Source organism: Parambassis ranga, chromosome 13 (assembly GCF_900634625.1).
Source record: "Parambassis ranga chromosome 13, fParRan2.1, whole genome shotgun sequence".
NCBI lineage: Eukaryota > Metazoa > Chordata > Actinopteri > Ambassidae > Parambassis > Parambassis ranga.
This window is the reverse complement of record NC_041033.1, coordinates 15,903,992-15,916,867: the sequence shown is the minus strand read 5'-3', so window position 1 is coordinate 15,916,867 and position 12,876 is coordinate 15,903,992. Positions and strand designations below refer to the sequence as shown.

Here is a 12,876-nt window from a genome sequence, read left to right as displayed (position 1 = left end):
CATTTAGTGTCTTTAAAAGGGAAAAAAAGCATTAGATGGCGTCTTTTACAATACAAGAAAACCATAGTTATTTTCCTTTAATCTCACTGAAACAACAAATCACACCACTCATTAAATACTGTCACATGACTCTGCAAATGTGATTAAAAATTTAATTATAATACACAGTTATTGTACACATCCTGAGCCCACATCTCCACATAAACAAACTATCTAAATGATATTGATTATTAAGTTTCATGCATACAGAGCTCCAGACCACCATGAAAAGCTGCTACGGTGTGTGTTAAATGAAACTGCTACACAGAAGCACGACAGCAGGATGTTTCTCACTATTCTTTCTCCTGAATGGGTTAACTATTTCTGCAACATGATGAAGTATTACACTTTGAAGAGATGGGTAAAGGACTCCACTTTTAGTCAGTGGTGGGGGGGTGGAGGTGTTATGCCAAGATGGGTTTTCTTCGTCTTACGTACAGCCCCAAAAAAACGGTCAGGGCGGCAATGAAAATGACAATGATGACAATGCAGATGATTAGAGCCACCACAGGGCTGCTGTACTTGCTCTCAGGCGACATAGCTGTTGGGTATCAGAAATCAGAAATCAGTATACGCTCAAAGTTACAGGAAAAGATCACATATGGTCCAGATTCTTACTTTGAGAAGCAGAGAAAGTCTGAATATCTGCTGAAACAGAACCAAAAGAGAAAAAAAGGAGAATGTGAACATTTCCGAGAGAAAGTTACATGAAAAAAATCAATGCCACACACATAATCTTTTAAAGGGCCAATGTTTATGACTTAGAGCCATCTAGTGGTAAGGTTGCAGATTGTAATCAATTGTCCTCCTATTCCTATGAAGCTATTTCAGCCTTAAAATGTTATTGAGAGCCAGTATTTGTCAATTCTGGGCTGCTGTAGGAACAGATTACCATCTAATGTTATATGACTAACATAAGTGTACAGTTCACATTGTAGTGTTGATGACGGACTGCCTTCTTCTGCTTATACGTACCAGCCTGTTTGCCCACCTTTATGGGGGGCGAGGTGACTGTAGCGTTGGCCGGCACATCCTGGACGTCTCTCTTTCTCCTTCTGTTAGTGCCGCTACAGGTCTAAATAAATAAAGAGAATCAGACGGTAGACATTTTCACTTTATATTGAAGTGATGTATTAAAAAGGACTCACAGGCAATAATCGGGTACATGTGGATTGCTCGCAGAGTCTGGTGGTACAATGCAGGTAGAAGGTGGAGATGGTCTGATTTTTGTGCTCCACAAATCTGAAGGCCTCGAAGGAAAAGCGGGCCTCCTGTGACTTACCGTTGAGATCCACCTTTGTCTGGGGATCACGGTTACACCTGGGGTCAAACAGGACACATTCACAAATAGCTAGCTCGAAGTTCAGCGTCACTGAAAGGTATTTTATTGATCGTGGATCCAATTCAGCAACTCACCCTATGAACAGGTCATAATAGGTGGTTTGCATGGGATACGGACTTGTTGTTGCGTAGCATCTGTCCAGCAGCACGTTGAACCTTTGATTACAGAGGTATGGTTTGAAGTGTTTTTCTCAGTTTTATCTAGCTGAGTGTAAAGCAGTTATAAACACTCGTACCTCTCTGTTAGATTGGTGGCTTTCACTGCAACATAAATCTTGGTCTTCAGGTTGAGCCCCGTGTCTGGGATTGAAAGCATGTTTACATAGTTTCCATCCTGTTGTACAGAAAGGAAAAAATTAAATCAAGTTAAACAATAAATAAATAAATGAGTTCAAACAGGCCTTACCTGGTAGAGCTTCATACTCAGTGTGCTGATGAAGCTACCGTTGTTGTCCTGTATGGCGATGTTCACACCTGAGCTGCATTTAACAAGAGGAAATGTGTATTACATATGGTTGAATGATGCAATGGTGCACAAGTGTTATTGTTGGTGTCGCATGTCATACTTACACTCCCAGTTTAGTGTTGTTGAGGAGATACTGCAGTGGGTACTTGCAGGAGAACTTGTATAAGATTTGTGGGCGATATGTGATCATCCCTGCGGAGGGGTCGATGGATGTAACAGAGCCAGAGATGTTCACAAACTGGATACTTGAGAAGTCGGCAAACTGTCCGCTCCCAACCTCATCGGTTATCTATTGACAAAATAAATCAGTGTTTGAATGAAATGATAGTCATGAGTCAATCCAAACAGTAACAAATGTCTCATTTTGTAAAAAGGTACCCGGAAGTTGTTTGCGCATGAAGAGAGGGCAGATTCATTTATAGGAAATCTGAACTTTAACACTGGGGGAGTTGCGGTCCAGTCAGCCCTCCCAAAACACTCAGGTTTGTTGTATTGATTATTCAGGACCATCAGGGACTCGTTGTAAAGAGCGTTGTACATGGGGCAAATATAGATGCTCAGGTCCATGCTGTTGGTGCCACAGACCACAGTGATGTCCGAGTTGTCTGCAAGAGGTAAAGATAAAAACTATCAATAAAAGATTTAAATTTAAATTTTAATATATATATTGAAAAAAAAGCCACTCACTTGGTGGTCTGTTTGTGTCACTGGTGATGCAACCGTCTGGCATCTGGGCATCCGTCCTCAGAATCAGGCCGAGCTGGCACACAAGGATGACCAGCCTCATTGTTCTCAGTGGAGACCTGTGAGAAAACAGCAAAAACAATAGGAAGCAAGGCCACCTGCCAATTGCTTTCAAAGGACAGTTCCCTGAAAGAAAACTTAGTAAAAAAAGTGGATCAGAGTTCCTGTGCCTCAGAGCTCGTTACATGAGCGCATTATACAACAAACAATGAATGAAAAAAAAGAACATGATTCAGCATTTTTTAAAAAAACAAACAAAAATACAATTTTCTAGACACAGCTATGTGTCTTTGGATTATTTTGCACAACAAGAAAATGTAATAAATGATTCGATTGGATTTTGGATTAAAACATGAATTAAAAGAAGATGTTTTGATATAAAATGGATGTAAACACCCCCTGAAAGAACAAACTACCAGATAAAATTATGCTGGGACTCACCTGTCAGTCTTCATTTTGTGTCTTGCTCTCAGCTACCAGATCTCTCCTTTTATATCTCCCAATGCCACAGGGGCGTGTGAAGCATCACAATGGTGTAACCTGAACTGGGCCTTGAATATGTTCCTTTTTATCTTATTATTATTTTGAGTTTAGAGAAAACAATCTCCTAAGCAACACATTTTATAAGTGTGTTTTTACATGTGTATGAAGGTGACATACAGTACAGTACAGGAAAAAGACTCAGTAAAGATTTAACAAAGTATGTGTCCACCTAATAAAGCCTTAGATAAATTATATGTTTTCAAATCTATAGTTTATATGTATGAAAATTGTCAGGTCTAGTAAAAATTGCTAAAATCTCTATTTCCCTACATGGATGAATAAAGTAAATCTTAATCCTAATCTTAATTTAAATGTAGTTTAACTAGTATCTACCAAAAATCATGGTGGTATCACATGTTGATTTGCTTATTGTTAATTGTCACTGAGGACAGACTGCACTACAGGAGCTGATAGGATGAGAGTAGTAGATTAATTATGATTTATAGATATGAAATAATAAGAGTTCTAATGGCTGTTGTGCAACCTCTGGAGTGGTTCTTGGGTAAGATCAGAATAAGTGTTAGTAAGCATAAGAAGATATAATATATACACACAAACAAAGTTCTATTTTTCACAGGTCTATAAAAGACGAGGATCAGTGATCAGATCACAACTGTCCCCCTTTGAGATTTTTGGATGTGATAAAAGCCTGGCTGTTGTTCTTTAGAGTATGACTTTTGTAATGGATCATTTTTTTGGTCGTTGCCTCGGGCCTTAAACTGTAAATAGAAAATTGCAGTGTGTTTTGTACAGTCTGAGGGTAAAAGACACACCTAGCTGAGAGAATTCCAAAGTCTTTTGTGAAGCATCATGACACAAAAAGGGACTCCTAGGTCCCCAAAGAACAGCACCATAATACAGCTGGAGGACACAGCCTGGAAAAAAGGCGCCTGATAGATTACTTTAGACGTATCTGATGTCAAATGCCAGTTTTAATCTCTCTTTTGTTGTCAAAGTGAGCATTTGTCTGCTAGCAATGCCACCAGTGTTACTTAGGGCACATTGCTTCAGAACTTGGACCCAGAAGCAGCAAATGTGGTCACCCAGGGGAAATATTATTACTAACCTGGTACAGGCCTGTGGCAGATTTGGGTCAGGACCTGTGCTCAAAGAAACAAATGTTCTGTTCTGAAAGGGAGGGGATGCGGATGTTTGGTGCACATTAATGTGGTTCCTTCAGTCAAGTTCTTCCGGGAAATGAGCAGCCCCAGATGAACTGAGGCTCGGTCTGTCATCAGCTGTGGGGATTCAATAAAGATGTAGACATGAATATATTTTTGTTTTCCGAGAAGAATCTGAATCGCTGACACAATGTTTAGTGCAGATGGGATGGTTTCCGAGTAAACCAAGAGCATGCATTGTTAGCTGTGACACATAGATTCTGGTGTGTGCCTGTCTTATCGCAGATATATCAGTATCAGCATATGCAATTATGTGGGTCAATACGTACACAGAAACCTGCCTATAAACTGTTGAGGTCAGTAAGTAACTGTGCCGACATCACAAGGTTTATTTTTTAACACTTTAAAATGATGCATTCATTCAAACACCATTTACAATCAGGTCTAAAGGAACAATTCAATACTGGAGACAAACACGATCATTGCTACACTCATCAACAGGGCAAGACATATTCATCAGGCAGGTTTTAGATGGATTTAGTAACTATTTTCCCTTGTGTAATTGTCTTTGGTATCTGTACCAGGAAGCAAATTAGCATTGCATTGACTGTGACGTCTTTAAGGAAGCACCAATTTGCATAAGAAAAAAATCTCTAGTTTTTGACTTCTTCTCTAAAAAATACCAACTGTGCAGTGTGTTCCATTGGAGCTTTACATTATCATACACACATATCACAAAAAACGATCATGTGTCTGTGAATGTGACTCCTGGGAATGTGAGGAATAATAGATGGTATGTTTACAATGGAAACACCGGATGTTTACAATAGGACGCATAGGTCATGTGACGCAGGTCAAGTGCTGTGTCTCTACAGGGCCGTCAATAGGCTGAAAGGTAATAAAGTTACTATTGAGAATATTGCAGGACAATATGAAGTTTATTAAATTACATGAACCAGGACTGGCGGTGAAGTGCTTTTGTGTTTGTTATTCCTCTCACAAAGTGTTAACGCATGACTTTGCTGTATGGTGTAGGAAATTTACATCTTAAGTGCCAAATTATGTCTTTATTATAATAACTACATTTTACCATATAAACACCAGCTGCTTGCTGACTGCACTCATCCACAAATATAAATTCAATCAATGTTACCTTGTAAAGTTTACAGACTTCTATTGTTTTGTTTCACAATATACGTTTTTTTTTTGTTTAATATCACAATATTATTCTGTCACATCAGATCTTATCTCTTCCTTTTCTGCCTTTATGGGTCAAATTCACCGGAAAGTATTGAATTGTTTAATTTTAACTGACAATAGATGTTCATACACCTAACCTATTTACTGTAATCAGAACACGCTGTACTCTGACTCACATTGGCAAATGCATGCAACACCTGAGCAGTATCATAACATGCTGTGACAGCAGCATAGGAGGAGCCTTTTTTAAAGGTAATATCAGGACACAGCTCACACAGTAAACCAATACAAGGATTCATAAAACTTGATGATCTGTGACCCATTTGGTTTTTAGAAACAAATCTCAGTATCTAGTGTCACATTATTTATTGTGAGACCTTCAGTGTATTTTAGATGTATTAACCAACATGAGTGTGCCAGTACTTCTAAAATGACCCATCCATCATTCACAGGTGCGGTGACTTTTCTTTTTTTTGTACCAGAATATTCAGGCACATTGCTTATGTAGGGGCACAATGTAGACACTAGCTATTGCCAGATCTGCATTTAGGATCTTACAATTATTGCTTTTAATTGCTATTGTCAGCTATGATGATAATTATTGATGCTTCACTAGCTACTATCTTTTTCCATGAATGGATTTTAACCAACAAGAAAGCATGTTTATATAGGTCACCACCACCAAGCTGTAACCTCCAGGCATAAACCTATGTGAATGTGTTACAAAATTGCAGTTCACCCTGTTACCTCTGGGGGCAGGCTCCAAAAGCGAGTCCCCATAGACTCCCATGTTAAAATGGCTAAATTTACATGTTTACAGCCTAGTACAAAAACATCCTTTGTCTGTATTGATAAGTCTTCTGTTGTACTTCTCAAATAAGTATTCTTCTAGAGATGGCTTATGGAGTGTTAGCTAGTGTTTATCATTTTATAAAAAAGGAGGACGTATATGGTCAGCAGCCAATGAGTAGACTCTTGTTCCAAGATGGCCTCGATGGTTTTGTACAATAGGTGGGGTGTCAACCACCCCAAATTACTATCTATGGGTACAGCCAAATTTGACAGTCTCCCCTGTACAAAGCCCTGAGGACATATGTAGTTGTTTGTTTTTGTTTCTTTGTTTTGTTTTCATTGTTTTTGACAAAATAGAAAATCATCAGTAAGGTACCTGCTGATGCCTTTTGTGTTGGAAAATAAAAATATTGTTAGCTTGCCTTAACCACAATTTATTTTGGGACACATGACTAACAACAAATTACTTTCAGGATGAGATTAATGGGTAGTGAGTATCAATACATTTGACTCTCCAGCAATAGCAGCATGTTCCTGTGCCTGCTAGTCTTTACTAGAAGCCTCACTTTGACCAAACTTTTTTTGTCTGTTTCCTGGTAGCAACTGCTTTGAAATGTGCTGACTGATTTTTTTAATTGGACTAGACGTGGAGCAGGAAAAAAAATACTGCCAGCTGATTGGCCAGCATCGCTCCTCCGCATTCTAGAAGGTTCTGACTGGGAGAGTTGAAGAGGAGGCAGCAGCAGCGACAGCCGCCGCACAGACTGACTGACAGCGGGGGAGAAGTGAAGATTCAACACACCCACAACCGCTCCTAGAGCCAGTCTGCAGTGTCACTACACAACCGCTATAAAGCGACAGCTTGAGAGTTTAACGAAGGTGAGTATTGGCAGGCAACTTTTAATAACAGTTAGAGAAGCGGACATCACTGTTTATATGTAGCTTTGCTGATCTGTTAGCTTAACATCGTAAGTTTAGATAACGGTTCCAAAACGTTAATGTGCACGTTAATATCCACCTTAAAGTTGTTTTAGAAACAACAGGTACTAAGAGCTGCTGCTGTACGCAATATTTCTGCAACAAAAAAGTTACAGCTACGGTGGTTTGCGCAATAAAAGTGTCAGACAATAAGAAATTAGGTTTCCAGCTATGCTAACATGTGCTCTATGCATGAAGTGAATGGAAAGGTCCAGAAAGTTCGCAGCCTTCTAAAATATGAAGTGACACGCCCTCCTGTAGTGGAGCTGCTGTGGATGGCTGAGGCTAAATGATGCAGCACTAACAGTGGAGCTTTACATCTCTCTGTCTCCTAAACTGAATTCATTTTATCAATCATCAACAATATCCTAGAGAAAAACAAATGCATAGCAACATTTTTATATTAAATAATGTCAAATATAGAAGGGATGTGCATGTTTTGCAAGAAAAAAACAAGTGTTCAGAAACTCTCAGCTGTAATTGCAGATTTAAAGATGATTAAATTGTCTTATCTGATTATTAATATCTTTACCAGTTAAAGTTGTGATCTGTGAAAGCCAGTACACAAGTTACCAGTTTGCCACATTGTCCAGATTTACTCTTAGTCTTAGTTAGTCTCCCCTCTGGATGGGTTGTCGGAACAAGCACGGTGGATACAACTCGTAGTTGCCACACTCTTTATTTCACACACACACATACTACATAAACTGTGAGCTGGACTAAGTTCCAGCTGAACATTTAATGACTCTTAGAACCATTAGTAAGTCTTAGAACTCTTAGAACTTTTAGTTTCCATCAGAACTGTTAGTGGTGTTAGATCTATTAGTGGTCTTTTAGCTCTATTAGGAACTTTCAGCAGTCTATTAGGAACCTTCAGGAACTTTCCCATGCCCACATCAGGAAATAAAGTTTTCTACTGGAAAATCCTACACACATTGACAGCTAAACACTGTAGACTGAAATGAAGACAGAAGCAAACATGCAGCCAGTCAAGTGTTTCTGCAGTCATGAAAGGGTGTGCCCTGAATGATTGCTCTGCTTATCAGTAAGTCAGAAGGCAAGCCCATCAATTGACCAATGCTAGGGCACATCCAAAATGAAAGAAAGCACCCCTTTGGACACATGCCATGTGGGTGTGTCGCCTCGTGGTCCAAAGCCAAAATTACACTTTGTGCTGTGTCTAACTTGCACTTTATTATGAAAGATTAATTAAAAAAAAACACAAGGTATGTACAAAATGTTCTTACCACCCTCTTTTTAGTTTGTTTAGATGTCTTTTTAGAGGTCTATACCTCAGTCTCACCAGAATATGGTTAAAAGGGTTTAATAGCAGTATATATTTCATATAATTTGTGGATCTTTTGCCTATACATTAACAATAAAATAGTTTTAGAAGTATGTGTGTTTCTACTTAAAAATGAACCTTTAAGCATTTGAAAATGCTTCTTTTCATTTAACTGTTGCCCAGTGTGATCCAGAAAGAATGAAAAAATTTAGTTTGATAGTAATCCTTAAACAAGTGTTGAGCAAGTAGAACATAAAATACACCAACTCCCTTCTCATCCACAACTTTTCTGCTCATAATAAAGTGATCTGTATTGGTTTTGTGCATTTGGTTTCCACTAACTTAAGTGTAAAAGACATTTTGTTAGAATATCAGAAATAACTTCAGTGTACAATGACCTATCATGCTTCATGTATGTATGTGCACTGACTCTAACGCTGCTCAGTGCCTACCAAGTGGACTATTTGCTGGGTTTAGACTAATACCCTCCCATGTGGCCTAACATTAAGCAAACATTACAGTGCATGATCTGCTTCTATTTTAACAGTAAGCATGGGGTAATTGCCAAAAGCTGCTGCAAAACTTTAAGTCTTTCAAACACAAGTTTGTTGGTGTTTCCAGAAAGTCACATATTGTAGGATCTTTGACAAAAGTAAGATAATGATCAAATTCAACAAAATGGCAATCAGCTTGCAGTAAACCTGATTCTGGGAAAAGGCCAGTGCCCCTCCGTTGTTTGTTGTTGCCATAATAAAGGCACTTGTTGCCATGCTGTCAGGAATGAAGAGGCTTTGGAAACAGGTGCCGCAGACCTTCACTCACTGAGTCAGTGTGTTTCCACTTCTGTTTGAGCGACTCAGATTCTGATAATAACCTTATTACTCCATACTACAAGTCATCATAGCCACTCACAGTGCTTAGAGAGAGATTACTCATCTCTCACATGTCCAGATTGCTACTTTGATATGAGTAACAATTGAGCATTTTCACATTCTCAGGAACCATGTCCAAGGGACCAGCTGTTGGCATTGACCTGGGCACTACCTACTCCTGCGTTGGAGTGTTTCAGCATGGCAAAGTCGAGATCATTGCTAATGACCAAGGAAACAGGACCACACCCAGCTATGTTGCCTTCACTGACACAGAGAGGCTGATTGGGGATGCAGCTAAAAACCAGGTGGCCCTGAACCCCAACAATACAGTCTTTGGTACAATTCAATTTCCTACTATAAAAGTCATATATGATAAAGGATCTCTGATGTTTTTGCATATTGATTTCTTCTTTTTTATCCCTCAGATGCAAAGCGTCTTATTGGACGCCGGTTTGATGACACTGTTGTCCAGTCAGACATGAAACACTGGCCATTCACTGTCATTAATGACAACTCACGTCCCAAAGTGAAGGTGGAGTACAAAGGCGAGACCAAGACTTTTTACCCAGAAGAGATCTCCTCCATGGTGCTGCTCAAAATGAAAGACATAGCAGAGGCTTATCTTGGCAAGGTATACTTAAGTTTTGACATGAGATATATGCTATTTTCAGGAACGCATCCGTATGTGCAGATAAAAGCCTTAAAATGAAATATCAGCGTCATCCAATTAGGGGGTTATATTGAAAGATAAGCTGCCACTGATTAAAACACTGTTTCCTCAGTGAACACATCAACAATGAATTGCAGAGGGACAGGTAAGTCATGTGGAGGTTTTAAAGTCCCCAGAACAGATATCAGAGCTGCTAGCTGCTCAAAATAACAAAATTTGGTTATGTGAGGATGAGCGACACTGCATTCCATCAAAACTACTAAAGTAATTTAATACTAGTGTCACTGTTTTCTTATTACAGACTGTAACAAATGCTGTAGTGACCGTGCCCGCCTACTTTAATGACTCTCAGCGCCAGGCCACCAAAGATGCAGGGACCATTTCTGGGCTAAACATTCTGCGTATCATCAACGAGCCCACTGCTGCTGCTATTGCTTATGGTCTAGACAAAAAGGTAAAGTAAATCTTTAGATACAAGACACTTATATAAAGAACCTTGTCAGAAATTTACTGTTTTATTAACATTTTTGGATGTATATTTAATAATAATATTCACATTTTTATGTCTAATTGTCAGGTTGGAACCGAGAGAAACGTTCTTATCTTTGACCTGGGCGGTGGCACTTTTGATGTCTCCATCCTGACCATTGAAGATGGCATCTTTGAGGTGAAGTCCACTGCAGGTGACACACACCTGGGCGGTGAAGACTTTGACAACCGAATGGTCAACCATTTCATCTCTGAATTCAAACGCAAGTTCAAGAAAGACATCAGCGACAACAAGCGGGCTGTTCGCCGTCTGCGTACAGCATGCGAGAGGGCCAAGCGCACGCTGTCATCCAGCACTCAGGCCAGCATTGAAATTGACTCTCTCTACGAGGGCATCGATTTCTACACCTCGATCACCAGGGCCCGGTTTGAGGAGCTGAACGCAGACCTGTTTAGGGGAACCCTGGAACCAGTGGAAAAGGCTCTCAGGGATGCCAAATTGGACAAGGCTCAGGTCCATGACATTGTCTTGGTGGGAGGTTCCACTCGTATCCCCAAGATTCAGAAGCTGCTGCAGGACTTCTTTAATGGGAAAGAGCTCAACAAGAGCATCAACCCAGATGAGGCGGTGGCCTACGGGGCAGGTACAGCCTGTGTGCTCTTAAATAGAACAGCAGGCAACTCACACAACTGAGCTACAGACCTTAATCTCATATCTTTGCTCTGCAGCCGTGCAGGCAGCCATCTTGTCAGGTGACAAATCTGAAAACGTGCAGGACCTGCTGCTGCTGGATGTGACCCCCTTGTCTCTAGGAATCGAGACGGCTGGAGGAGTCATGACTGCTCTCATCAAGAGAAACACCACTATCCCCACAAAGCAGACCCAGACCTTTACCACATACTCAGACAACCAGCCTGGTGTGCTCATCCAGGTAAGACAACCATCTTTTTATTTTTTTTACATTAACACAGCACGTAAATACCAGTTGGGTGACCTGATGTCCTATCAACAGGTGTTTGAGGGTGAAAGGGCCATGACCAAAGACAACAACCTTCTGGGGAAGTTTGAACTGACGGGAATCCCCCCAGCCCCGCGAGGTGTTCCCCAGATTGAGGTGACTTTTGACATTGATGCCAATGGCATCATGAACGTGTCTGCTGTCGACAAGAGCACTGGGAAAGAAAACAAGATCACTATCACCAATGACAAAGGTAAACTGAAGAACGTTTAACGTTGTCTAAATTGAAGCTTGGGTGATGTTGATATAAAACATAATTTTCGTTGCTGCACAGGTCGTTTGAGCAAAGAGGACATCGAGCGTATGGTTCAGGAGGCGGAGAGGTACAAAGCTGAGGATGATGTGCAGAGAGAGAAGGTGGCTGCCAAGAATGGTCTGGAGTCTTATGCCTTCAACATAAAGTCCACTGTGGAAGACGAGAAGCTACAGGGAAAGATCAGCGATGAAGACAAGCAGAAGATTCTGGACAAGTGTACTGAAGTTATCAGCTGGCTGGATAGAAACCAGGTTTGTGTGATTTTGTGATACAATTAAAAGTAATCATGTCAAGCTGGCATTGACTTCTTCCTTTTTCTGTTTCTTCAGTCTGCAGAGAAGGATGAGTTTGAGCATCAGCAGAAGGAGCTGGAGAAGGTGTGTAACCCCATCATAACCAGGCTGTACAGTGCAGGAGGAGTTCCAGGGGGGATGCCCGGCGGTTTCCCTGGAGCCGGCAGTGCTGCTCCTGGAGGAGGATCCTCCTCTGGCCCCACTATTGAGGAGGTTGACTAAATTAGAAGTTAAGCAGATGTGCATGGGCTTGTTCTGTTTTTGGAGTGCCTAACAGGTGAGGTTCACTCACACACGTATTATCACAGCATTATTTATACAGTTATAAACAATGACGGTTCTTGGGATTGTCATTATATATGCCAAGCTTACTTGCACTGTGACGTTTTTTTTGGTAAGCAGACTTCTTGGTGACTATGTTCCTTTCATTTAAAATATTTGCTTTATAACAGTGTTTTTCTGGGTCGTTCTATGAAGCTATAATGGTTGTTTTTTGTCTTCAAAGGATGAGAAATAAATGATTCTTTGGTTTTTGAATATTTTTCTGGATCCTGCTGTTTTCTACATTCCACAGATGAAAACATGTATGAGGACACAGCACTGGGTTAATCATGCATTTACAAGACATTATGGTTTTATTGAGGACTATAGCCTCGGTTTATGGGGTGCCTGCTCTCCAGTTTGTTATTTAAAAAAATATATATATATATTTTCAATTTGAATCAACAGCCCATCACTCTTTAGTATTCCGTGAGCTGCCCACTGCAC

General features: G+C 40.2%; 2 protein-coding genes across 2 annotated transcripts; one reads left to right on the top strand and one right to left on the bottom strand.

Annotated features, from left to right (window-relative positions):
- Positions 1 to 368: 368 nt before the first annotated feature.
- Positions 369 to 6,234, bottom strand: LOC114445127 (zona pellucida-like domain-containing protein 1). Its single transcript, XM_028420089.1, has 12 exons — positions 6,202 to 6,234; positions 3,032 to 3,063; positions 2,534 to 2,649; positions 2,225 to 2,451; positions 1,951 to 2,135; positions 1,787 to 1,859; positions 1,617 to 1,714; positions 1,456 to 1,536; positions 1,188 to 1,359; positions 1,015 to 1,114; positions 658 to 687; positions 369 to 580 (listed from the first exon to the last, which is right to left on the bottom strand). Exons 1-12 carry the CDS (start codon positions 6,232 to 6,234, stop codon positions 444 to 446), a joined length of 1,284 nt encoding a protein of 427 aa, XP_028275890.1. The 3' UTR covers positions 369 to 443.
- Positions 6,235 to 6,975: 741 nt separating this feature from the next.
- hspa8b (heat shock protein family A (Hsp70) member 8b) lies at positions 6,976 to 12,647 on the top strand. The gene is made up of 9 exons (XM_028420139.1): positions 6,976 to 7,125; positions 9,508 to 9,717; positions 9,807 to 10,012; positions 10,353 to 10,505; positions 10,629 to 11,184; positions 11,270 to 11,472; positions 11,554 to 11,752; positions 11,834 to 12,066; positions 12,145 to 12,647. Exons 2-9 carry the CDS (start codon positions 9,513 to 9,515, stop codon positions 12,328 to 12,330), a joined length of 1,941 nt encoding a protein of 646 aa, XP_028275940.1. The 5' UTR covers positions 6,976 to 7,125; positions 9,508 to 9,512; the 3' UTR covers positions 12,331 to 12,647.
- Positions 12,648 to 12,876: the final 229 nt, after the last annotated feature.